Raw genomic sequence first — 20,761 nt, forward strand, 5'->3', positions numbered from 1 at the left:
ATTCATTCATGCATGTGTTCATTCACTCTTTCATTCATTCATCAGTCATTATATGCCAGGCTCTGTTCTAGTTGCCACAGTGCATCTAGTGAGCAAGGCAAGCAAAGTAGATTCCTATTCTCATGGGATTTACATTCCAGTATAGAGAGACAAGCATTAAAAGTATTTTAAATAAATAAAGCCCTTTCAACTATGAAGAATATATTAATAAAAAAGCAATGGGATAACATAGGAGAGACAACTACTTTATCCAGGGAGGTCAGGATGACTTGGCACCTGAGCCAGCCATGTAAACAAGTAGGAGAAGAATATTAGAAGTAGAAAGAGTGAGAAGGGGTAAAGCTAGAGAGATAAATAGGGCTCACATTTGATTCTCTTTGTAACTGTAACCCATTGAAATACCTTAAATGGGAGTTGCATCATCTAATTTACGTATTTTATTCTGTACCATGGGTCCTGGAAGATAGGTATGTAAGAGATGAACCAGGGAGCCAAGTCTGAAGATTTGGCAGTGGTCGAGGTGAAGGAGGTGGTAGCTTGGTAGTTTGAAAGTAGACTAGTGGAGAGGGAGATAAACCGCAAAACTAGAAACTGAAGTGGTTAGAAGCAGAGGGCCATATGTTCAGGACTACATAATGATGGTGGTCATGAAAGTGTGCTGCAGATTTCTCAGTCTCTTAACTTGTGTCCAGTGAATGAAATTTGTAGAGTGAGAGATACACCTATTTCCTTAAAAGAAAGAAAAGACGTATTCATTGGCAAGTAGATAGAAAGTAGATGGTATCAATGTTATTAAATAAAGAATCATTAGTTTTTATTCTGTGTGCCAGCACCGTGCTAAGCACCTTAGGTACATATTCTCAACAGTTGGCCTCTGGGATAGATGCTTTTGTGATCTCTACTTGACATAATGAGGAAACCATGGCTTAGAGAGGTTGAGTAACTGGTCAAGGTCAGATAGAGAGGATGGGTTGGAGCCGGAGCAGAAATACAGCCTCAGCCCGCGGCCTCAGCTGGTGGTGATCCGTTCATGCCAGTGCTTTTGTTCCGTGATCTGTCTCGTTCCAGAAAGGCTGAGATGTGGTCAGCGAGGCTGATGTCACTGATGCTATAATTTAAACTCTTACCCAAAGAGCTCTCCTTTAAATACTTACAGAGTATCTGACCTCACTCCATGAACAAATACTGTAAAACCATTCATATGTAAGGCACCTGACCTTAGAATCATGACGACAGAGAGAGAAGTTCATATTTTATTTTTCATTCTTTAAGATAGTTAAGTGAAAATTTTCAGATCAATATAGTAACAAACAAAAGTGCTCATACTTTCAGACCACTGAGTAAAAAATCAAATCTAAACAATATTGAAATTAGAATGGAAGTATGATATACATTTTTTATATACATTTTTTAAAACATAAAGAGGACACCAGAATTTTGGGATTAGTTTTATTAAAATTTCAGACATCTTAAAGAAATACAAGAATATTTGAAATATTTTTAATAATTAAATGCTTTCTTTCAAATGTAAATACAGCTTTTAAAAATACCCCCAAAATTTTAAAGTATATTGAGTCTTGCATCTTCTTGTTAGGGTATGGATAAGATCCTGATAGAGTAGTTTATTGTAGTAGTTTATTGTAGTTCAAGTGATGAATAGTAGTGTAATTAAAATGTCAGAGCAGTAAATTGTGATGTGTGACTAGTACATCCTTTGAATCAAGAGCCAGTATGATTTATCATTCATTCTTTTCTTTTTCTCAAAACAAGAGCTACTAACTGGCCAAGATTTGCAAATCTCTAATTACTAATCATGTGCCATAGATCTTGCAGGGTTGACTTTTAAGTTAAAAAAAAAAAAAATGTTTTAATCTCTGCTGTGAAGCACAGGGGGAGATTAGAAATTGATTCAGTAGTCATGTTAAAAGGAGGAAAAAAATGGGCTGGGGAAAGACATGCATTATTGTTGGGAAGATGAAAAGTTACCATCCCTGGTGTTAATCATAGGTTTTGCTGACCACTGAGAAATGGCCAAAGCCAGGTTTTTTCCCTTCTTTTGTGTGCAAGCAGCCTTCATTTTTTTGTTTTGTTGCTTTTTATTTGTGCAGTTCAGTTACTTTCTCCTCTTTTTTGGTTCTTTGTTTGTTTGTTTTTTCTTGTTTCTCATCATCACTTCATGTGGGCAGTGAAAATTCAGAGGAGCGACAGGCAACTTCCCTGGGACTCCTGGGCCAGCAGCCACTGCAGCCTTCACACCTGCCATCACTATAATTCATACCACGCTGACCGTTGCACAGCACCGGCCCCGACACTCACGAAAGCGCCTCCTCCAAACAGCCCTCGTAATGTTCCAGGCTTTCTCCTCTGGTCTTTTACTTAAATTATGTTCTTCCCATGCCTTCTTCATCGGATTCATACCATAGTTGGTTTCATGATTGTGGTGTTCTTTTTTTTTTTTTTTTTGGTAGTAGCAACTTCTCATTTCTGTCATCTCTTAAGTCTCTCTTTCCCATTAGAAAGCATTTGTTGTTAAGAGAGGATGTAAATGTTCAGAATGCTTTATGTGTGGTCAGGAAACAGCAATGCAGAATATTATATAGAAGGTAATGTTCCCAGATCTTATTTATGTGTATGGAACCACTTGTGAAATTCATGCCAGAAGCTGTCTATGAAAATGAGATTATGTATCTGAAGCATTGAGTTGTTTATGGAGAAACTTGCTTTAATGTTTTCTTTTTTGGCTAAAGCAAAACTCGTAGAGCCTCTCTGTGTTGCATTGTACTCACGGGGATCAATGCTGCTCCTCGGGCATTTCTGGGCTCTTAGAACACAGATTCTAAAGCGCTGTCTCCATGGCTCCTGAGAGTTGGTCTCTGACTGGTTGGAGCTACCCGCTCGCCATTGCTGTGCATCTTGTGTGTCTTTGTGGGTTGTTGCTGGTTGACAGGCGTGGCGGGCTCACACCCCACCTGAGAATGCTCTGTGCCAAGTCTCCACTCTCTTACAGCGGCTTTGGTGTCTTCGTCCTTCTCTCCTACCTCCATGAGTGCATACAGCCTGAGTTCCCTGAACATGGGGACTCTGCCTCGAAGCCTCTACTCCACGAGCCCACGTGGAACCATGATGAGGAGGAGACTGAAGAAGAAAGACTTCAAAAGCTCACGTAAGTGAAATGTCAACCAATGTCTTTTGGCCTGAAAAAGACTTGTGGGTCCATTGGCATCTTGGATGTCAGGAAACCTATAGGAAGAGTGTTTTACAGGAAGAAGATAAGTAACTCACTACCCTGTGCCAAAGACCATTGAAATGATATCCCTTATCAACATAACAGTTGCACCAAATACAATTTCAGACTGGGTTAGTTAGTTTGTCCTACCTTTGCCTACAACGTTTTATTTGAATTTTTTTTCTTGCTCTTTTGATCTGATAAAATCAAAGATGTAATTTTTTTCTTTAAAACTCCTTCCTTATATCCTGGGTACCTTTGAACATGAAACCATTGTTCTTTGTTTCTTATTGACTAAAGCTGGGTCCACTTATTCACTTTGAAAACTGGATCCCCTTTTGGTAAATATGAGTCCCATGTATTTGTATAGTATTATTATAAATTTCATATTTCATGAATCACCCCTGCAAAAAAGACAGTAATAAGTTTAAATATGCCTTTCAAACTATAGCTTATTCCCCTTAAATGTGCCTTTTCAATCTTTATTTCACGCCTGAAGATTCTAATACTTTCCCAGGGAACCTGCTTCACTGACAAGCATTGCCCTAACATATATCTGTTACCCACTCAAGTGTCAGGAAGATTGAAAGGATGCTTATCTTTCCCACAGGTATCCTAAAGACTAGGAATTTCAACTACGACTCTTAGAACTATATCTTCTAGGACAGCCAAGCCTGTTATAGACTAGGCAAGACTAGGCAAGACTAGGAAGATGTGGTTGGCAGCCTGCTTCTGGATAGTTGCTTGTCCATATAAAGAAGAAAGGGTGATCGAATGCCTTAGGGAAAAAGGGAAGAAACACACCACTCCTGAATTTTTCTTTTGTGGGAGTGGGAGGGCAGAACAGAATCTCTCACCATAATCATGTAAGTTTTAAAGGAAGAGAACACCTAGTTTTCCAGCCAGATCTAACCCGTGTAGAGAGAGGTAAGTGTTTCTTGTATTTTTTTTTTTTCTGGTGACCATGATTGTGATTCCCATAAAGCAACTCAAAGAAGATGGGATCTCTTCTTGTGTTTACCATGGAGATAAAGTAGGGAACACTCTTAAGCTACCTAAATGTAGCCAAACCCAAGTACTTCAAGACTGGTGTTAAAGAGAAAACATTCTTGTAAAGAGAGGTGGTTGGATCTATTGGCTCTTCAGCTTGTTTGCCAGAGAGTCATCTTCAGAAGTGGGTCTGTGGCCAGGCCTCCCAGCACCACCAGTAGTGTGGGAGACCGGCCATCACCCATACTGGGAAATGGTCTCTTCATGTTACAGGAACTCAAAGGTTTCCTTACAAAAGCAAACCATGGCTAACCACTGCTGTGGTGTATTCCTGGTTTTGATGTGCATATCCCTTCAAATATAAGATTTGTCATCTTTAATATAGGTAAATGGAAGGAAGATTGAGTTTAGTCAAAATGAGAACAAGGAGCTTCTAGATATTTCTTAGCTAACACTAGAGGGTAAATTATTTACTCTTGAAAGAAACAAGTTGAAGGCAGCATAGTGAACTGGTGATGAGCCCAGATTCTTCTCATTCCGGTGTCATTACTTTGTAGCAGTAGGACCTTGAGCAAGATTTTTAAGCTTTCTATACCTTGGCTTTCTTAGCAACAAGGTAAGGCTAATTATAGTACTTACCCCATTGGGTAATTGTGAAGATTATATGAAAATGTATGTGTGTATATATATGTATTCTTGCCACCAAAAGAGACATTTAGGACAGGGACTATATTCTCAGCTCAGTTCAGTTCTGTCACTCAGTCGTATCCGACTCTTTGTGACCCCATGACCACAGCACACCAGGCCTCCCTGTCCATCACCAACTCCCGGAGTTTACCCAAACTCATGTCCGTTGAGTCAGTGATGCCATCCAACCATCTCATCCTCTGTCGTCCCCCTCTCCTCCTGCCCTCAATCTTTCCCAGCATCAGGGTCTTTTCAAATGAGTCAGCTCTTCACATCAGGTGGCCAAAGTATTGGAGTTTCAGCTTCAACATCAGTCCTTCCAATGAACACTCAGGACTGATATCCTTTAGGATGGACTGGTTGCATCTCCTTGCAGTCCAAGAGACTCTCAAGAGTCTTCTCCAATACCACAGTTCAAAAGCATCAGTTCTTCGGCACTCAGCTTTCATTATAGTCCAACTCTCACATCCATACATGACCACTGGAAAAACCATAGCCTTCACTAGATGGACCTTTGTTGGCAAAATAATGTCTCTGCTTTTCAATATGCTGTCTAGGTTGGTCATAACTCTCCTTCCAAGGAGCAAGTCTCGTTGAATTTCATGGCTGCAGTCACCATCTGCAGTGATTTTGAAGCCCAAAATATTAAAGTCAGCTACTGTTTCCACTGTTTCCCTGTCTATTAGCCATGAAATGGTGGGACCGGATGCCATGATCTTAGTTTTCTGAATGTTGAGCTTTAAGTCAACTTTTTCACTCTCCTCTTTCACTTTTCATCAAGAGGCTCTTTAGTTCTTCTTCACTTTCTGCCATAAGGGTGGCGTCATCTGCATATCTGAGGTTATTGATATTTCTCTCAACAATCTTGATTCCAGCTTGTGCTTCATCCAGCCCAGCGTTTCTCATGATGTACTCTGCATATAAGTTAAATAAGCAGGGTGACAATATACAGCCTTGACATACTCCTTTCCCGATTTGGAACCAGTCTGTTGTTCCATGTCCAGTTCTAACTGTTTCTTCCTGACCTGCATACAGGTTTCTCAAGAGGCAGGTCAGGTGGTCTGGTATTCCCATATCTTTCAGAATTTTCCACAGTTTATTCTGATCCACACAGTCAAAGGCTTTGACATAGTCAATAAGAAATAGATGTTTTTCTGGAACTCTCTTGCTTTTTGATGGTCCAGCGGATGTTGGGAATTTGAGCCCTGGTTCCTCTGCCTTTTCCAAAACCATCTTGAACATCTGGAAGTTCTAGGCTATATATTCATATATATTTGATATGTTCATATGTATATATGAATAATGATATATTCTCATATAATATTCACAATTACCCAATGAAGTAAGTATTATAATTATATATATGCAATATATATAATATGATATATATATATATGCTGCAATAATACATAGTAAATAGTAAGCACTATTTAATTGTTAGCTATTTTGAATAGTTTGTGTATTTGCTATTATGATGCCTAAATTTGAAATATTAACCCTGCTCCAAGACTTAGGCATATTTCACCATGTTTCCACTTAGGCATAATATATAAGTTGAATCTTCCCATGTAATGAATCAGGATTTGTAGTGGATATTTGTAGATGAAACTTTTACATAAAATGGCTTCATGTGCAGAACCGCTTACTGAGAGAAAGCAGGCTAACAGCCCTCAGCAGGGAAGAGCAATTAAAACGAATGCGTTCATGTTTGCACTTCTGCTTTAATGGCTAAACATTTGTTCGTGTTAGGTAAGACTGCTAGCTTGATTAAGGGCATTAGTGATGACAAATAAATGATAATCTGTTTGGCTATTGCAGGTTGATGTTTGTACATCTTAAATTTTGTCGTAGGAAACAAGGCCAAGGCCACACTGTCACCAATACCCATGACCTAGTGATAAATTCTCTCTTAAAACAGCACATTATTCTCCAACATAATAGAGAAGTATAAGCAGAAACCTGGTTCTAGAAATCTGCTTTTAGCATTTGCTGTAGACATTAGCCACTAGAGCACCACTGACCATATATCTACCAGAATTTATGTGTATCTCAGGAGATCATACATTTTGTATTTTAATCAAACAAGAAGATTCAGAAAGCTATAAACTTTTATTCCCACTTCAGAAAAACCTAAGCAACTAATGCTAATTCTCCAAAATTGGAAGAAAACTGAGGATTTAGTCTTTTGGTTTTCTTTCTCTTTCTCTGTCTTTCTTTTATTTTTTGCTTGAACTTGGTATGGTCACGTTAGAGGTAAAGGTTTTCCCAAATAACTGATAATAAAAGTTTTATTGCCAGTCTCACTATATTATGGTTTATTTCCACCGCTTTATTTATGTCTTTATTTGGTGCGACCATTTACTGACCCTTTTCTAATACTTACGTTCCTATAGCAACCAGGCCATTTGTATGGATGGTGAATCATGGTAAAGTCACAACAAATATAATAAAAATCTCTTAGCTGTATTGGTGATCAGTTGAAGCCAGAGCAAAACAGAAAAAAAATTTTTATGTTTCTAATACAAAGGAAGGACATGGCCAGAAAAGAATGAAATTTTCTCACATGAATATTCAAACATTCTCTGTTATTGACCAAGGAGGAAAATACAGGAAGCCTGTTACAGCATGTTGCAAGGATTAAAAGAGGAAAGTCATGTTTGTGTCACAAGGAAAATGTTAAGTACCCCCAGCATCGGCTTCCGGGAGTGTCACAAAGCCCTGGGAGGATGGCAGAGCCATGTCACAGAGGGAACCCACTTGTCACCTCTTCCGTATTCTCACTGACCTTTCCCCCACAGCATGAGCTGCCCCTTTTTCTGCCACAGAAGATCAAGGCCCCTCCCAGAAGCCCATCGTCCCCTGTGATGGCGGGGCATGACTGAGCAGTGGATCTGGCTATTCCCCCCAGCTTCCTGCTCCGGTACACAGGGCCAGTGTAGACGCTTTCCTGTTTCTAGTCGGCCTGAATTGCAGCGAAGGGGAGACCTTAGAACATGTTCTCAGAATGATCTCTGCCTCTTCTGTGGTCATCCCTTACTGCTAGGGAGGGTGCCACTGAACAGAGCTGAAAGGAAGAGAATGAAACAACCTAACAATTTTTGTGCCTGCCACCAGCCCCTGAAAAGCAACCGGAATTCAAAGGCAGCTCATGGTAAGCTTTTAAAATGACCGAGCACAGAGCTCTGGAAGAGGTCATCTTCAGAGCTGCCCTACCCCTATCTGGAAGAGGGAACTGTTGGCCACTCCGACTGTCTCCTGAACTGGATCATGTGATATACAGTGTGGACTCTAGTGTGGAACACTTTAGTGAGATATAGGTCTTCAGTTACAGAGTCCAATAATTGTAAGCACAGTATATGAATAAATCTTTGATAATTACCTGGCAGGGGAGATACCATAATCACGAAGGTGGTCTTCCCAGGGTGAGGCTTATTCATTGTAGTTCACATACACTGATCCCTGCAATTTCCCCAAATGAGGGAAAATCCACTGCATAATTTGTGATAGTAGGGGGACTGTGTTTGTGCTTTCCCTTTTAAAAAAAAAAAGAATCTTTGAGCTCCATTTCTCTATATACTTTTCAAATGCTTTTCGTATCTGACAATAAATTTCACAGCTGTCTAAATTAAGGAAACATTTGGCAGAATTTTAAACTTCAGAGCTAAGAAATCATCTCTGGCCTCCCATGACTTTGGCCCTTCCTTACAGTAGGAAGAACAAGGATTGACAAAAACACAGGGTGAATTCCTGCAGAAGCCTCCAGAAAGGAGGGAGAAGAGGACAGAGCAGATGTAAATCCTGAACACAACCTTGGCACACACCAGTTAGCGGTGTTCAAACACAGCATGTCGGCATGACTCAGAGATAACTTTTATTTTCTCCTGCTTTTTGACCACATTAGTGAAGCAGGATAATCAAACTCATCTTTTTCTCCTCCGAGTAATATTAGTTGTTGTTGTTGGGTTTTTTTGGCCTATCATCTTTAAATCTGTAGTTTATCTTCTTTATCTCTGTTGGTCATTTTCAAGACTTTAATATGTGTGAGTAATCAGTGCATGCAATTTCCAATGAAAGTGTACTATTTCAAAGAACAGATTCTAGTACCTCAGCGGACTTTCAGCTGCTGCTTCTAAGTCACTTCAGTCGTGTCCGACTCTGCGACCCCATAGATGGCAGCCCACCAGGCTCCCCCGTCCCTGGGATTCTCCAGGCAAGAACACTGGAGTGGGTTGCCAGTGCTTTCTCCGGAGGACTTTGAGAGTTAATGGGAAAATCCTAGGTTATTTAATATAAGCCTGTACTCTTCATAAAATTATAAAACCAATGTTTAATACATTTTTAATTCTAAATTAAATGTCCTCATAATTTCTATCATCTCAGCTTGCCTCCAGGTAGAGGTTATAGATTTAATGATAACCCATAGGAATTAATACTTATTTCTATTTTCAAAACCTTTTGGAAAATGAAATTCCTCAACTGTCTTCTGTTTCAGAAAAATATAGCGTGTCTTTTCCCTCAGAAAGTCTTTGCTATATCTAAACTAATCCCCCCATTACTATTAAATTGACCGATTCCTTCTTGATTCTTTCTTAGTGGAAATGGTAATCAGTTGACTTAACAATTCAAAAATGACTTTTAACTCCAATTGAGTAGTCCAAAAATCTATGCCAAATTGGGATGGTAAATGGAAAAAATATTAATGTGGACCTATAGAAAGTCCCATATAAAGTAAAGTATACCTGTTGAAGTCCAAAAATCTTCACTCAGAAGACAGAGTGCCGGTCATCTGCCCAAGAGTGATATTCTAATATTATATTCCCACCTGCTATGAGTACTGACTGGGAAGAAATGCAGCACTCCAGATTTTTACTGACATGTAATGGTATCTTCTACTGGTTTTGTGCCACCAATAACAAAATATGTGATCTGGAGAGTACTCAGAGTACAGTTGATATTAACAAAACCACACTAGAGAACACGATCTGAATTGACATTTGATAGTTTATGTGTTAGATCTTGGGACAGTAAGAAAGATGAGGGTTGGAAGCTACTTTCACCCCCTAATGCAGGCTACTTTAGCCTCAGTGACATTAATCCTGCTGGGAAAGAACAGTGACAGTGCCTCTTAAGAAGAAATAGATTTTCCTTACTCCTCATGGGAAAAGGATACATCTCGCCATCCTCTGCAGTGTCAGCCTGAAAGCTGGAATGATCCATGATAGAAAAATTTGGGTCCTGAAGGACCAGCATCTCATTCCTTAACTCAGCAGACCAAGGGCTGGTTCCAAAAAGGGAAATAGTGATGTTATAGAACTGGATTCATCCCACATTCCAGTGCCTGGAATTTCCAAGGGGAAAAGATCTGGTTTTGATCTTTAAGGAACTCAAGAGTCTAGTGAAGAGACAAGAAGGAATATAAAAAACTGATCAATGCTGAAATAGGACCATGTATTGGAAAAGTGGAAATGTAGAAAAGTCATTTAAATGACTCCATCACGCCAAGCCAATGATAGATGAACATTGATGACCGACCAGTACATCCTTACCACCTCAGGAGCCAGACTTAGATCAATTGTTTCTTCAAAGCTGAAGGTCAAGTTTTTTGTAAAAAGCTAGAATCTTAGGTACAAATGTCTAAAGTGTGGGGGGCGGGGGGGAGTTAGATCAGTTAGCCCAACCCCCTTTCTCCTAGGTAGGAAGGAGATTAATGAGTTAGTCCCAAGGTCACCCAGCTGGTTTCTTAGTGATTGAGCCAGGACTAGATCCCAGGTACCCTGACCCCAAGACCAGGCTCTTCCTATAGTTGCCACAGCTGTCCTTGATATTAGGGGTCCGTGTGAGGAGGGGGCTACACTGATGCTATGACTTAGATGTGACAGATACCGGGAGATTCATTTACCTCATTCAGCTCTAGTTAAACTTTTGCTTAAAGACCAAAACCTCATGTCCCACCATTAACAGTGAGCTTTTTTTTTTTTTATTTCAGAGACATGATCTGTTTCAGAAACGCTGGCCTTCCTGGTGCCTGTTCCAGTTTAAAGTCATTTCTGCTGTGTGTTTCTTCCTCTAGTGTCGTTAGCCTCCAGCACCGTGGGCTTGGCTGGGCAGGTTGTTCACACAGAAACCACAGAGGTTGTGCTGACCGCGGATCCTGTCACAGGATTTGGGATTCAACTGCAGGGCAGTGTGTTTGCCACAGAGACCCTCTCCTCTCCACCTCTGATCTCCTATATTGAAGCTGACAGCCCAGCCGAGAGGTGAGATCCTTTCTTTCACGGCATCGTTTTCTGCCTTGCATTTCTTGCTGGCTATCTTTGACTAATAAATTATGGAACAGTGCTCAATGCAGGAAATGCAAGACGGGATGCACTCTCTGTTCTGACAATAAAATTTTACGTTCTTGATCAGGTTTGAGAAAAATAGCGAGCCTGGGTGGGGCCTTTAGCAGATTTTTGTCCATCGGGGACTAGAGGCTAAATTAATTAAAAAGGAGAAAAATCCATTACAAAAAACAAAATCTCTGAAGTCAAAACTTCATGATAATTTCTCTGCCATGGGGGAATGCACATTCATCATTACTGTATATTGGTTCACATCAGATTATAATAATATCATGGTGCTAAATTATTCATTACTTCCCTGGGATGTTTTCCTTTGTTCACATTGGTAGCCATGAAATACAAGAATGTAGGACTTGCATATAACTGAATCACTTTGCTATATACCTGAAAGTAACACAGTATAGTAAATCAACTATGTTTTTACGTAGAAAAAAAGAATGTAGGACATTGCCATTGACCTAATAGGATGCCCCACAGCATCGAATAAAAAGAACAAATGCTATATTGAAAGGATCTTGGCAATGTCAACTTGAAAATCATTTACTCTGTCTACAACCTGTAATGTCTGGTTCTAAATTTAGATGTGGGGTGCTTCAGATTGGAGACAGAGTACTGGCCATTAATGGAATTCCAACTGAAGACAGCACGTTTGAGGAAGCCAATCAGCTCCTCCGAGACTCTTCAATCACAAGCAAGGTCACGCTGGAAATTGAGTTTGATGTTGCAGGTATGATCATATAATCTCAAGTCAGCTGCATAGTTGGAAGTGGACTGCATGTGAATTAGGTGGACTATATGGCAGAGAATGTGGGAGGAATGATCATTTTTTATATACCGAATGTGTTTTTGTTTAGGAGGTTTGGGGTGTCATTTTGAATTGTGCATTGCTTTTGTATTATTCATTAAAATGTCACCACAAGAACAATTGAAAATCAATGTGACAAAATGAATAAGTAATAGCTTCTGTAAAGGTGATAAAAAAAAATCATGAGCCTGTATTCTTCCTGACTTTTCCCGTATATGCTAGAGAAACCATAGTCTTCAGTCATGAGGACAGGAAATGCCTCTCTTTGACTCTTCCTACTGCAAAAGAAAAAAATTGAAGGTTCTGTAGGGAACAATGAAAATTCAATTAGATGAATTTATGTAGGACAAGTAGGTAAATATTTGGTCTCTGGTGTTAAAGAGAAGTTGTGACCAGACACTTGTTAAAAATGACAAAGAAGTCTTTATTCAAGACTATTTCTGTAGTCATCAAAACTTGCCATAGGAAAGAGAGGATGAGCTTAACATCAAAAACAGCAAGGGTGTTTATGTTTAGTCATGGAAGAGGTGTTTGTCCGTAGCTAAATCTTCCCTGGGGGCTCAGATGGTAAAGTGTCTGCCTGCAATGCGGGAGACCTGGGTTCGATCCCTGGGTTGGGAAGATCTCCTAGAGAAGGAAATGGCAACCCACTCTAGTATTCTTGCCTGGAGAATCCCATGGATGGAGGAGCCTGGTAGGCTACAGTCCATGGAGTCGCAAAGAGTCGGACACGACTGAGCGACTTCCCTCACTCACTCACTCAATAGGTACACAGGTTTTAGAGTTAGGTGCTAGTTCTCCTTTAAGAAAGTTGTCTTCTCTTAGTGAAGTGTTAATAGTATCTCACAGACCTAATAACCATTAGCAATCAATAAAGATATGCCTTTGGGCATAGGGATCACATTATGCCAACAAATATTTGCTGAACGGTTATCATAGACCAGTTATTCTACTATAGAACAGAGATGCAGCAGCAGATGGGAAAGGCAAACAGCAGTACAGAAGATTATTTTTTTTTTAATAAATTTAGTTGGCAGTCATACTGTGAGGGAAATAAAGCAGAATGGGAGTTAGAGAATGACTGTAGGGGGTTTATTTTCATAGGGTGACTCTCTAAGGAAGAGACCTCTGAGCGGATATTTAAAGATTGAGGAGGAGCAACAGGAACATTGCAGGCAGAAGGAGCAGCCAGTGTGAAAACCTGAGCCAGAGTAATAACCTTGGTGGATAGGAGCAATAGCAAAAGAAAAAAAAAAAAAAAAAGGCTCATGCTGGAGCATATAAGGGGGTTGGGGATAGGAATCAGATTTGGTTTTGGAGGTGGGGTAGGAGAGGTTGGAAGGGGCCAAGTAATGATGTAGTGCCCTGGTAAACTTTTAGATTATATTCCAAGTGTAATAAAGTTGTGGAGCATTTTATGGAGGGGAGTGAGATAACCTGATGGATGTTTTGGAGAGATCTTTATGAAGTGCAGCGGGGACAGTAGCAAAATCAGAACAAACAAAAGGTTTGGTCATTGAACAGGTAAGGAATGATGGTGGCTTGGGCACCATCCCAGGTGGTAGTGCTAGATACGGTGATAGAGAGCAGAATTTAAGACGTGGCTTGAAGCAGAGCTTGCTTAACTTCCTTGTGGATCAGATATGGAAGATGAGGAAAAGGGAAGATCCTGATGATTCTGAGTTATGAGGGTGAACGGTTGAGTAGATAATGATTTTTTTAAACTGAGAAGACTTGAAGCATAGAAGTTTGGGGATTACAAAGAGAGTTCTATTTTAAACATGAGTAGGCAAATCCTACTCATCCTAGTGGTGGAAAGAGAACAAGCCCATCCATTAGTTACTCAAAAGACAGCATAAACCAGTTACTAAGTGCCAGGCACTGTGCTATGTTCAGATCATTGAAAGAAATAATTGAAAGGCTTGACATATTCAAGGACCTTGTAGCCAGTTAGACATGAGAAAGAACTGCAGAAAGATAAGAACAGACTTGCTGAAGTGTTTTGCTGCTGGGATGCAGGAGGAAGTGCCCAGAGGCTACAGGCTATACCTCGCAGAGCCTAGGATTGGGGTCTGTGCTGAAGAACAGAGCAAAGGAGTGACCAAAACAGTGGCGATGGTTAAAGTCATTGGAATAAAGGACAACACTAAGGAAAGAGCAGTGAAAAGAAGGGGACTGAGGTGGGAATTCTGTCTGAGGAATACTGAGATTTAAAGGGCAAGGATGCTAGTGAAGGAGGTGATGAAAATGATATAGGAGAAGTAAGAGGAGAACCAAAATGCTGGCATTTTGGAAACCAAAGCAAGAGTTTCAAGGCAAAAGTCATGGTCGGTAGCATAAAAAGGCTATGGAGAGTTCAAGCAACAGAGGCAAGAAAGAAAGTGTCCACGGGGTTCGGCAAGTAGGAAGAAAGTCATGGCAGAGAAGTTTCAGGGAATTAGGGGACAGAAGTCAGATTGCAGGGAGCTGAGGGGTGAGGCAAGAAAGGGTAGGGAAGTACAGACGAGCTATGCTTGTTGTCTATGCTTGTTGTCTGCCAAGAAAGTGAGTTTTGGAAGACCGATTGGCCGGACAAATGCAGTAAATAGATGAAAAGGACAGGAGGCCGTTGTGGGCTCATCTTTTGAGAACTTCTACAGCATTTAGTTACATACTTTGTGCTTGAGTTTATACTGTCTTATCTTCTAATCAGTGGTTCTCAATCAAGATCAGTTTTGCCCCAGGGGACATTTGGCAACATCAAGGGATTTAGCTGAAGGGACTGGACTTCCCTTGTGGCTCAGCTTTTTTTATTGTTGTTGCTCAGCTTTGTAAAGAATCTGCCTGAAATGCAGGAGAGCTGGGTTTGATCCCTGGGTTGGGAAGATCTCCTGGAGAAGGGAACGGCAACCCACTCCAGGATTCTGGCCTGGAGACTTGTATAGTCCATGGGGTCGCAAAGAGTCAGACACGACTGAGCGACTTTCACTTCACTACTTCCCTGTCAGTCCAGTGGTTAAGAATCTACCCTTGCATTGCAGAGGGCATGGGTTCAGTCCTGGCCGGGGGCCTGAGATCCCACATGTCATGCAGTGCAGCGAAAAAGTAAAAAATAGATTAAAAAAAGAAGAAGAAGACATTTAGCTGTAGATGAAAGGAGATAGAAGGGATTCCAGGTTCAGATGGGTGTTATTTTGTTTTGTTAAGATTGGAGAGATTTGAGCATGTTTGGGGCCCAAAATAAGTGAGAGAAAAAAGAGATAATTGGTAGTTACGAGTTTCCAAAGGGATGAGAAGGGAAGTTATCCAGAGCATAGATAGGTAATTCGTCTAAGGCAGAAAGTAGAAGACCTTTGCCTAGGAGTGTGAAGGGAAGGATGTGAGAATATAATTACATTTTAGCTGTGCTTAGGAAGATCGTGTGAGAACTGTCAAGCAAGGGTGAAAGGGTCAGCACCTTGGGGAGCTGAAAAGAATGATGAAGGTTCAGAATAGCTAATGGGGAAATGAATGAGATAACCAACCAGATTCATGTAAAGGGCTTTTCAAGCTGGGTGGTAGACCAAGCAGAATCCAGAAGCTCTCAGTCTACATAGCAACATCAGTCTTTGTGGTCAAGTAGTTTTTTGTCAGGAGGCCTCAGCTGCTCAAGAATAAAAACAGAGATAGTAGATGATTATGTTGATCCAGAGACTAAAATTTCCAGGGACGTTTCAGAGAAGGAGCACGTAAGTCACAGAGGTTCCAATCATCACAGGAAGAGCAGAGAGAGAATTATGGTAATCACATGAAAATTGATCATGATATTTATCAAATGCTTACTCTATGGCTTGTTACTTTCCTGTGTGTGCATTAGCTCATAGTCCTTAAAACAGCCATGGAGAAGGTTACTATTGGGGTGGCCAAGAAATTTGTTTGAGTTTTTGTTCCAGCTTATAGAAAAAAATCCAAATGAACTTTTTGGCCACGTGAATTAGGAATTAGGAGTCTTCAGGGAGAAGAAAGTGGGGGAGTGAGAGAAAGGGGATGTGAGAGCTAACAGCTGGGAGACAGGTCAAATGGCATATTAGAGTTTAGGATTTCAGACATAAAGTGAAGTTCCAGGGTAGTGAGTTGCTAAAGCAAAGCAGAATGGAGGCAGTTATTCAACCCAGAGGTCTGGGTGTCGGGCATGCAGTGTGATGGGAGGAGCACTACTTGGTGAAATCTCTTAGAAGGAGGGCAGGACTTGGAATGAGGAAGGCGGGTGAACTGGCTGCCCCTGACACCCAAACAATCCCATCACAGAATCTCTGCAGTTGCTGTTCCTCTGCCTGAGCAGCTCTTCCCCAGCATGTTTGGGTGGTTTGTTCACTTCACTTAGATCTTTGCTGAAACATCAATTGCTCAAAGAAGCCTTCCACAACATTTATCACACTCAGTCCCCTCGCCCAGATATGTAGCTCTGCTTAGCCCTTCTCATACCCTGATGTTATGTTGTATACATAACATGTTTATTGTTATGTTGTATGCAAGGAGATCCAACCAGTCCTCCTAAAGGAGATCAGTCCTGGGTGTTCACTGGAAGGACTGATGCTGAAGCTGAAATTCCAATACTTTGGCCACCTCATGCGAAGAGTTGACTCCTTGGAAAAGACCCTGATGCTGGGAAGGATTGGGGGCAGGAGGAGAAGGGGACGACAGAGGATGAGATGGCTGGATGGCATCACCGACTCAATGGACATGAGTTTGAATAAACTCTGGGAGTTGGTGATGGACAGGGAGGCCTGGCGTGCTGCGATTCATGGGGTCTCAAAGAGTCAGACACGACTGAGCGACTGAACTGAACTGAACTGATACAAGTATTATTGTTGTCTTGTCTTCTCCAGTAGAAATATCTGTGATGTCTGAGACTTTGTGCCTTTTGTTCAAGAATGTACCACAGCACGTAAAATAGTGCTTGGAATTCAGGAAGCTCTCGGCCGATATTTGGTCGATGAATGAATGAAGTACAGTTGGCTCTCCTAAGGGACTAGGATCAGAAACTTCAATTTGCACCAAGAATTGATTTCATAACCGGTGCATCTCTGAGGTTCCTGCGCTTTCTGTTTCTTCATGTCTGCTCCCTTTGTGCAAGTTTCCTCTGATTTTCTCAAGTTTTTTCTGATTGTACATAATTGCCTCATCCTTGCTAACGTGCCCAGCCAGAACCAGCCAGTTTTAATTTCTAATTCCCAAGAGAGAGCATCTATTGGCGCAGCCTAGGTATAGCATCTTCCCTTTCTTGTCCATAGTGACCAACAGTCAGTAAAAGACCTTGTAAGGATCAGTCAGATACACTGAGGATCTAGTTTTCAAATAAGGCTGCCCAGTGGCCCCAAAATGTATTTACTGTAATCGTAGAACATTTATGATGGGAAAACTATTATAATCCAATACCTTCATTTATTTGTGAAGGGAAAATTGAGATTCAAGGGTGGAAACTCAAGGTCATAGAGCAAAGTGAATGTTAGGTAGATCCTGGGTCGGTTGACTTGCACCTGTCTTTTTCTATATAATATTACACTGCCTCTTCAAAGAGATATTAAGGTTCCCAGCATGAAAGAGCAGGATTTCTGAGCTTCTGCCCTACTGACATTGTTTGTTGAATGGAGATGCTTATCCTGTGCACTGTGGGATGTTGAGCAGCATCTACTAACTACATTCCAATAGTGGAATGGCCAGCACAACTGACTTTCTCCATAGCAATATCCACTAAGTATTTACTTGTGCTATACATGTGTCTTTATTTTATGTGTATCCTCAATATTTGTTAATTATTTATTTAATCCATTATATATATTTCTCTAATCCATTATATATATAATGTATATACAACTATAAGTATATATATATGTTAACTAAAGTATTTAGGTCTTAGATTTAAGCTCCTAAAAAACAGGAACTATGAATATTCATTGGAAGGACTGATGCTGAAGCTGAAGCTCCAGTACTTAGGCCACCTGTGCAAAGAACTGACTCGTTGGAAAAGACCCTGATGCTGGGAAAGACTGAAGGCAAAAGGAGAAGGGAGTGGCAGAAGATGAGATGGTTGGATGGCATCACCAACTCAATGGACATGAATTTGAGCAAGCTCCAGGAGATAATGGAGGACAGAGGAGCCTAATGTGCTGCAGTCCTTGGAGAGGCAAAGAGTCTGACGGTGGCTGAACAACTCTTAAACCCACTTTGCTTAATTCCAACTTGCTGAGTACGGGACTGGAAAAATGGACCTAAGGCCATCTCCCCTGTCTTCCATTGTCCCAGAAATCAACCCATTTCAAATGAATAGAAATGATATAAAATAGGGCCAGGAAAAATATTTTTCCATCTTGTCATTCCCTCCTCCATTGCTCATGGCAGACATCACTAGTTGATTTCTATTGAGCCTAGACACAGCATCAGAACCTCAATAAAAACACTATAATTGCTCATTACCAATCTACTGGTATATATTGAAACTGCTGGAATCCAGATAATCTTTTTTAGCCAATTGAGAACTTGAATATTTGTAAGATATCACTGCATGAGATATGAGCTATTTCAAGACTGCCCTGCCCTTTGGATTCACTTCTGATTGTTTGGATGTGAATCACCATCCATTTCCAGTTCTTCCTCAGATATACACACAGATACTAATTCCCAAACTGTTAGATCTCAGAGATTACCTATGTCTACTTTATAAACATCCTAAGTAATGCAGACAGTGGTTAAAAATCTTGCTTGTCGGTACACTTTTGCCTGAATCTGTCTCTTTACATGGGCACCACCATCCAAAGAAATTGTAGTAACATTAAAGGAATTTTTCTTATGCTAAAGTTGTTTATAATCCCATCACTCTAATAAACAGAAAATTTTTATATGTCTTTACCAAAGTCCTTTACCATACATATAATTTTGTAAAGCTATAATCATATGCACAATTTACAGTTTGCCTTTTTCAGTACTATCTTCTAAAAACCAGTGTACAATATCGTGAATTCTGAAGTTTCTACTTTAATGCTGAAATTATTTTGTTGGAAAAAATACAGTTTTGTCTTTGAAAGAAGCCTCAACAAAAAATTCTATCAAATGATGTTTGCCATCATTACTAGAGTCCCAGTGTTTTTCGCTGAGTGAGAGGGAGTTAAACATTCACATTTATCCACCTTACAGTCCCTTTATTTTTTCGAATCTCACAAGGTGTCCAGGTTGATGAATTATGATGTGGTGATTATCTTACTGTGCCAAGAATGAATGCTTCAGGCTGAAAAAGCAGACCAATTGGAAAGAAGGAGGCCTTTGTTTACCCAAATGTGTTTTTAATTATAGTATTAACAAAGATAAAGCAAAACCAGGGAAGCACAAAATAACCACATGGGAGTCTAAGAAAATAAACATCCTGTTTACTTATTCTAAACCTATTGTTTCTCCAAATACTGGCTCTTTTTCTTCTTTATTAGCGTTTCCTTAAGAAACCCCAAATTAAATGTGCCTTCACTTTAACAGCCAAATAATTGTATGGGGGGGAAAATTACCAAATAGAAAATAAATCATGTTGACATTTAAAGATTAAAATGAAGCCACAGCTTGATCAAAGAGATTCATTTGTTGATATTTGTTCATCATTATAAATATTTCAAATCTTATGTAGTCAAAAGTCATCTATTATTGTTTTCCAGGAAGTGATACTGTCTTCTCCTATGTCATTAACAATATTATTCTTGATCAAGTTTCCCTGCATTAAAATTTTAAAGTGAAATATTGCTATAGTAACTAATTTAGATCTGTGTTTTTCACCCTTATGAATTAAAGACTCACTGTATAGCATCTTGGGCAAGATGTCATAGACCTACATGGACACATATATACAAACAATATATTTCCCCACCCCTTTCACAGAACAGAGACATCACTTTGCCAACAAAGGTCCATACAGTCACAGCTGTGGTTTTTCCAGTAGTCATGTATGGATGTACATGAAGAGTTGGACCATAAAGAAGGCTGAGTGGCAAAGAATTGATGCTTTTGAACTGTGGTGCTGGAGAAGACTCTTGAGAGTTCCTTGGACTACAAGGAGATCAAACCAGACGATCCTAAAGGAAATCAATTCTGAATATTCATTGGAAGGATTGATGCTGAAGCTGAAGCTCCAATACTTTGGTCACCTGATGCAAAGAGCCAACTCACTGGAAAAGACCCTGGTGCTGGGAAAGATTGAGGGCAAAAGGAGAAGGGGGTGGCAGAGGGTGAGATGGTTAGATAGCTTCACTAACTCAGTGGACATGAATTTGAGCAAACTCTGGGAGATATTGAAGGATGGGAAGCCCAGTATGCTGCAGTCCCTGGGGTTGCAAGGAATCAGATATAACTTAACGACTGAACAACAACCCCTTTCACAGAGAATGTTTTCATAAAACCAGCAACACTAAAACAAGCATACATGAAATGAGTTCTATAAATAGTGATGCTGTTTGTTCCTCTTAAGCTTCTAGGACATTTACTTGTGAACCACTTGGTGTACTTTATCCAAGTAATAGAATAATCTATTCCTGTTACACTCGTGAACACTTGGGTGGGGGCTGTCTGTTTGGCTCCCATCCTGTTTCCTCTACTGGATCAATGTGTTCATAAGAGATCTTTCAGTTGCAAGCCACAGAAAATGCACACAAGCTAATTTAGATGGAAAAGGGTGTTTCCTAGAAGCATACAGGTGTTTCACAGCCTTTGAGGACA

At 40.3% G+C, this 20,761-nt stretch overlaps 1 protein-coding gene and 1 non-coding gene across 12 annotated transcripts in view; both read left to right on the forward strand.

Moving 5' to 3' along the window:
- The window catches only part of GRIP1 (glutamate receptor interacting protein 1), a 437,555-nt gene that overhangs the window by 333,678 nt on the left and 83,116 nt on the right, over window positions 1-20,761 (forward strand). For 8 of the 11 annotated variants that reach the window (XM_070454639.1, XM_070454640.1, XM_070454647.1 and 5 more), the window contains 4 exons: window positions 2,187-2,342; window positions 3,008-3,163; window positions 10,974-11,160; window positions 11,826-11,971. In XM_070454639.1, coding sequence (XP_070310740.1) covers window positions 2,187-2,342; window positions 3,008-3,163; window positions 10,974-11,160; window positions 11,826-11,971 — 645 coding nt within the window. The remainder of the gene's footprint in view (window positions 1-2,186; window positions 2,343-3,007; window positions 3,164-10,973; window positions 11,161-11,825; window positions 11,972-20,761) is intronic. The other 3 variants (XM_070454644.1, XM_070454645.1, XM_070454641.1) reach the window with 1 other exon arrangement.
- On the forward strand, window positions 8,275-8,439 carry LOC139030967 (U1 spliceosomal RNA). The gene has a single exon (XR_011483402.1). It is a non-coding gene; the product is annotated as a U1 spliceosomal RNA (small nuclear RNA).

The sequence above is a fragment of the Odocoileus virginianus genome, chromosome 24, assembly GCF_023699985.2.
Source record: "Odocoileus virginianus isolate 20LAN1187 ecotype Illinois chromosome 24, Ovbor_1.2, whole genome shotgun sequence".
Classification (NCBI taxonomy): Eukaryota; Metazoa; Chordata; class Mammalia; order Artiodactyla; family Cervidae; genus Odocoileus; species Odocoileus virginianus.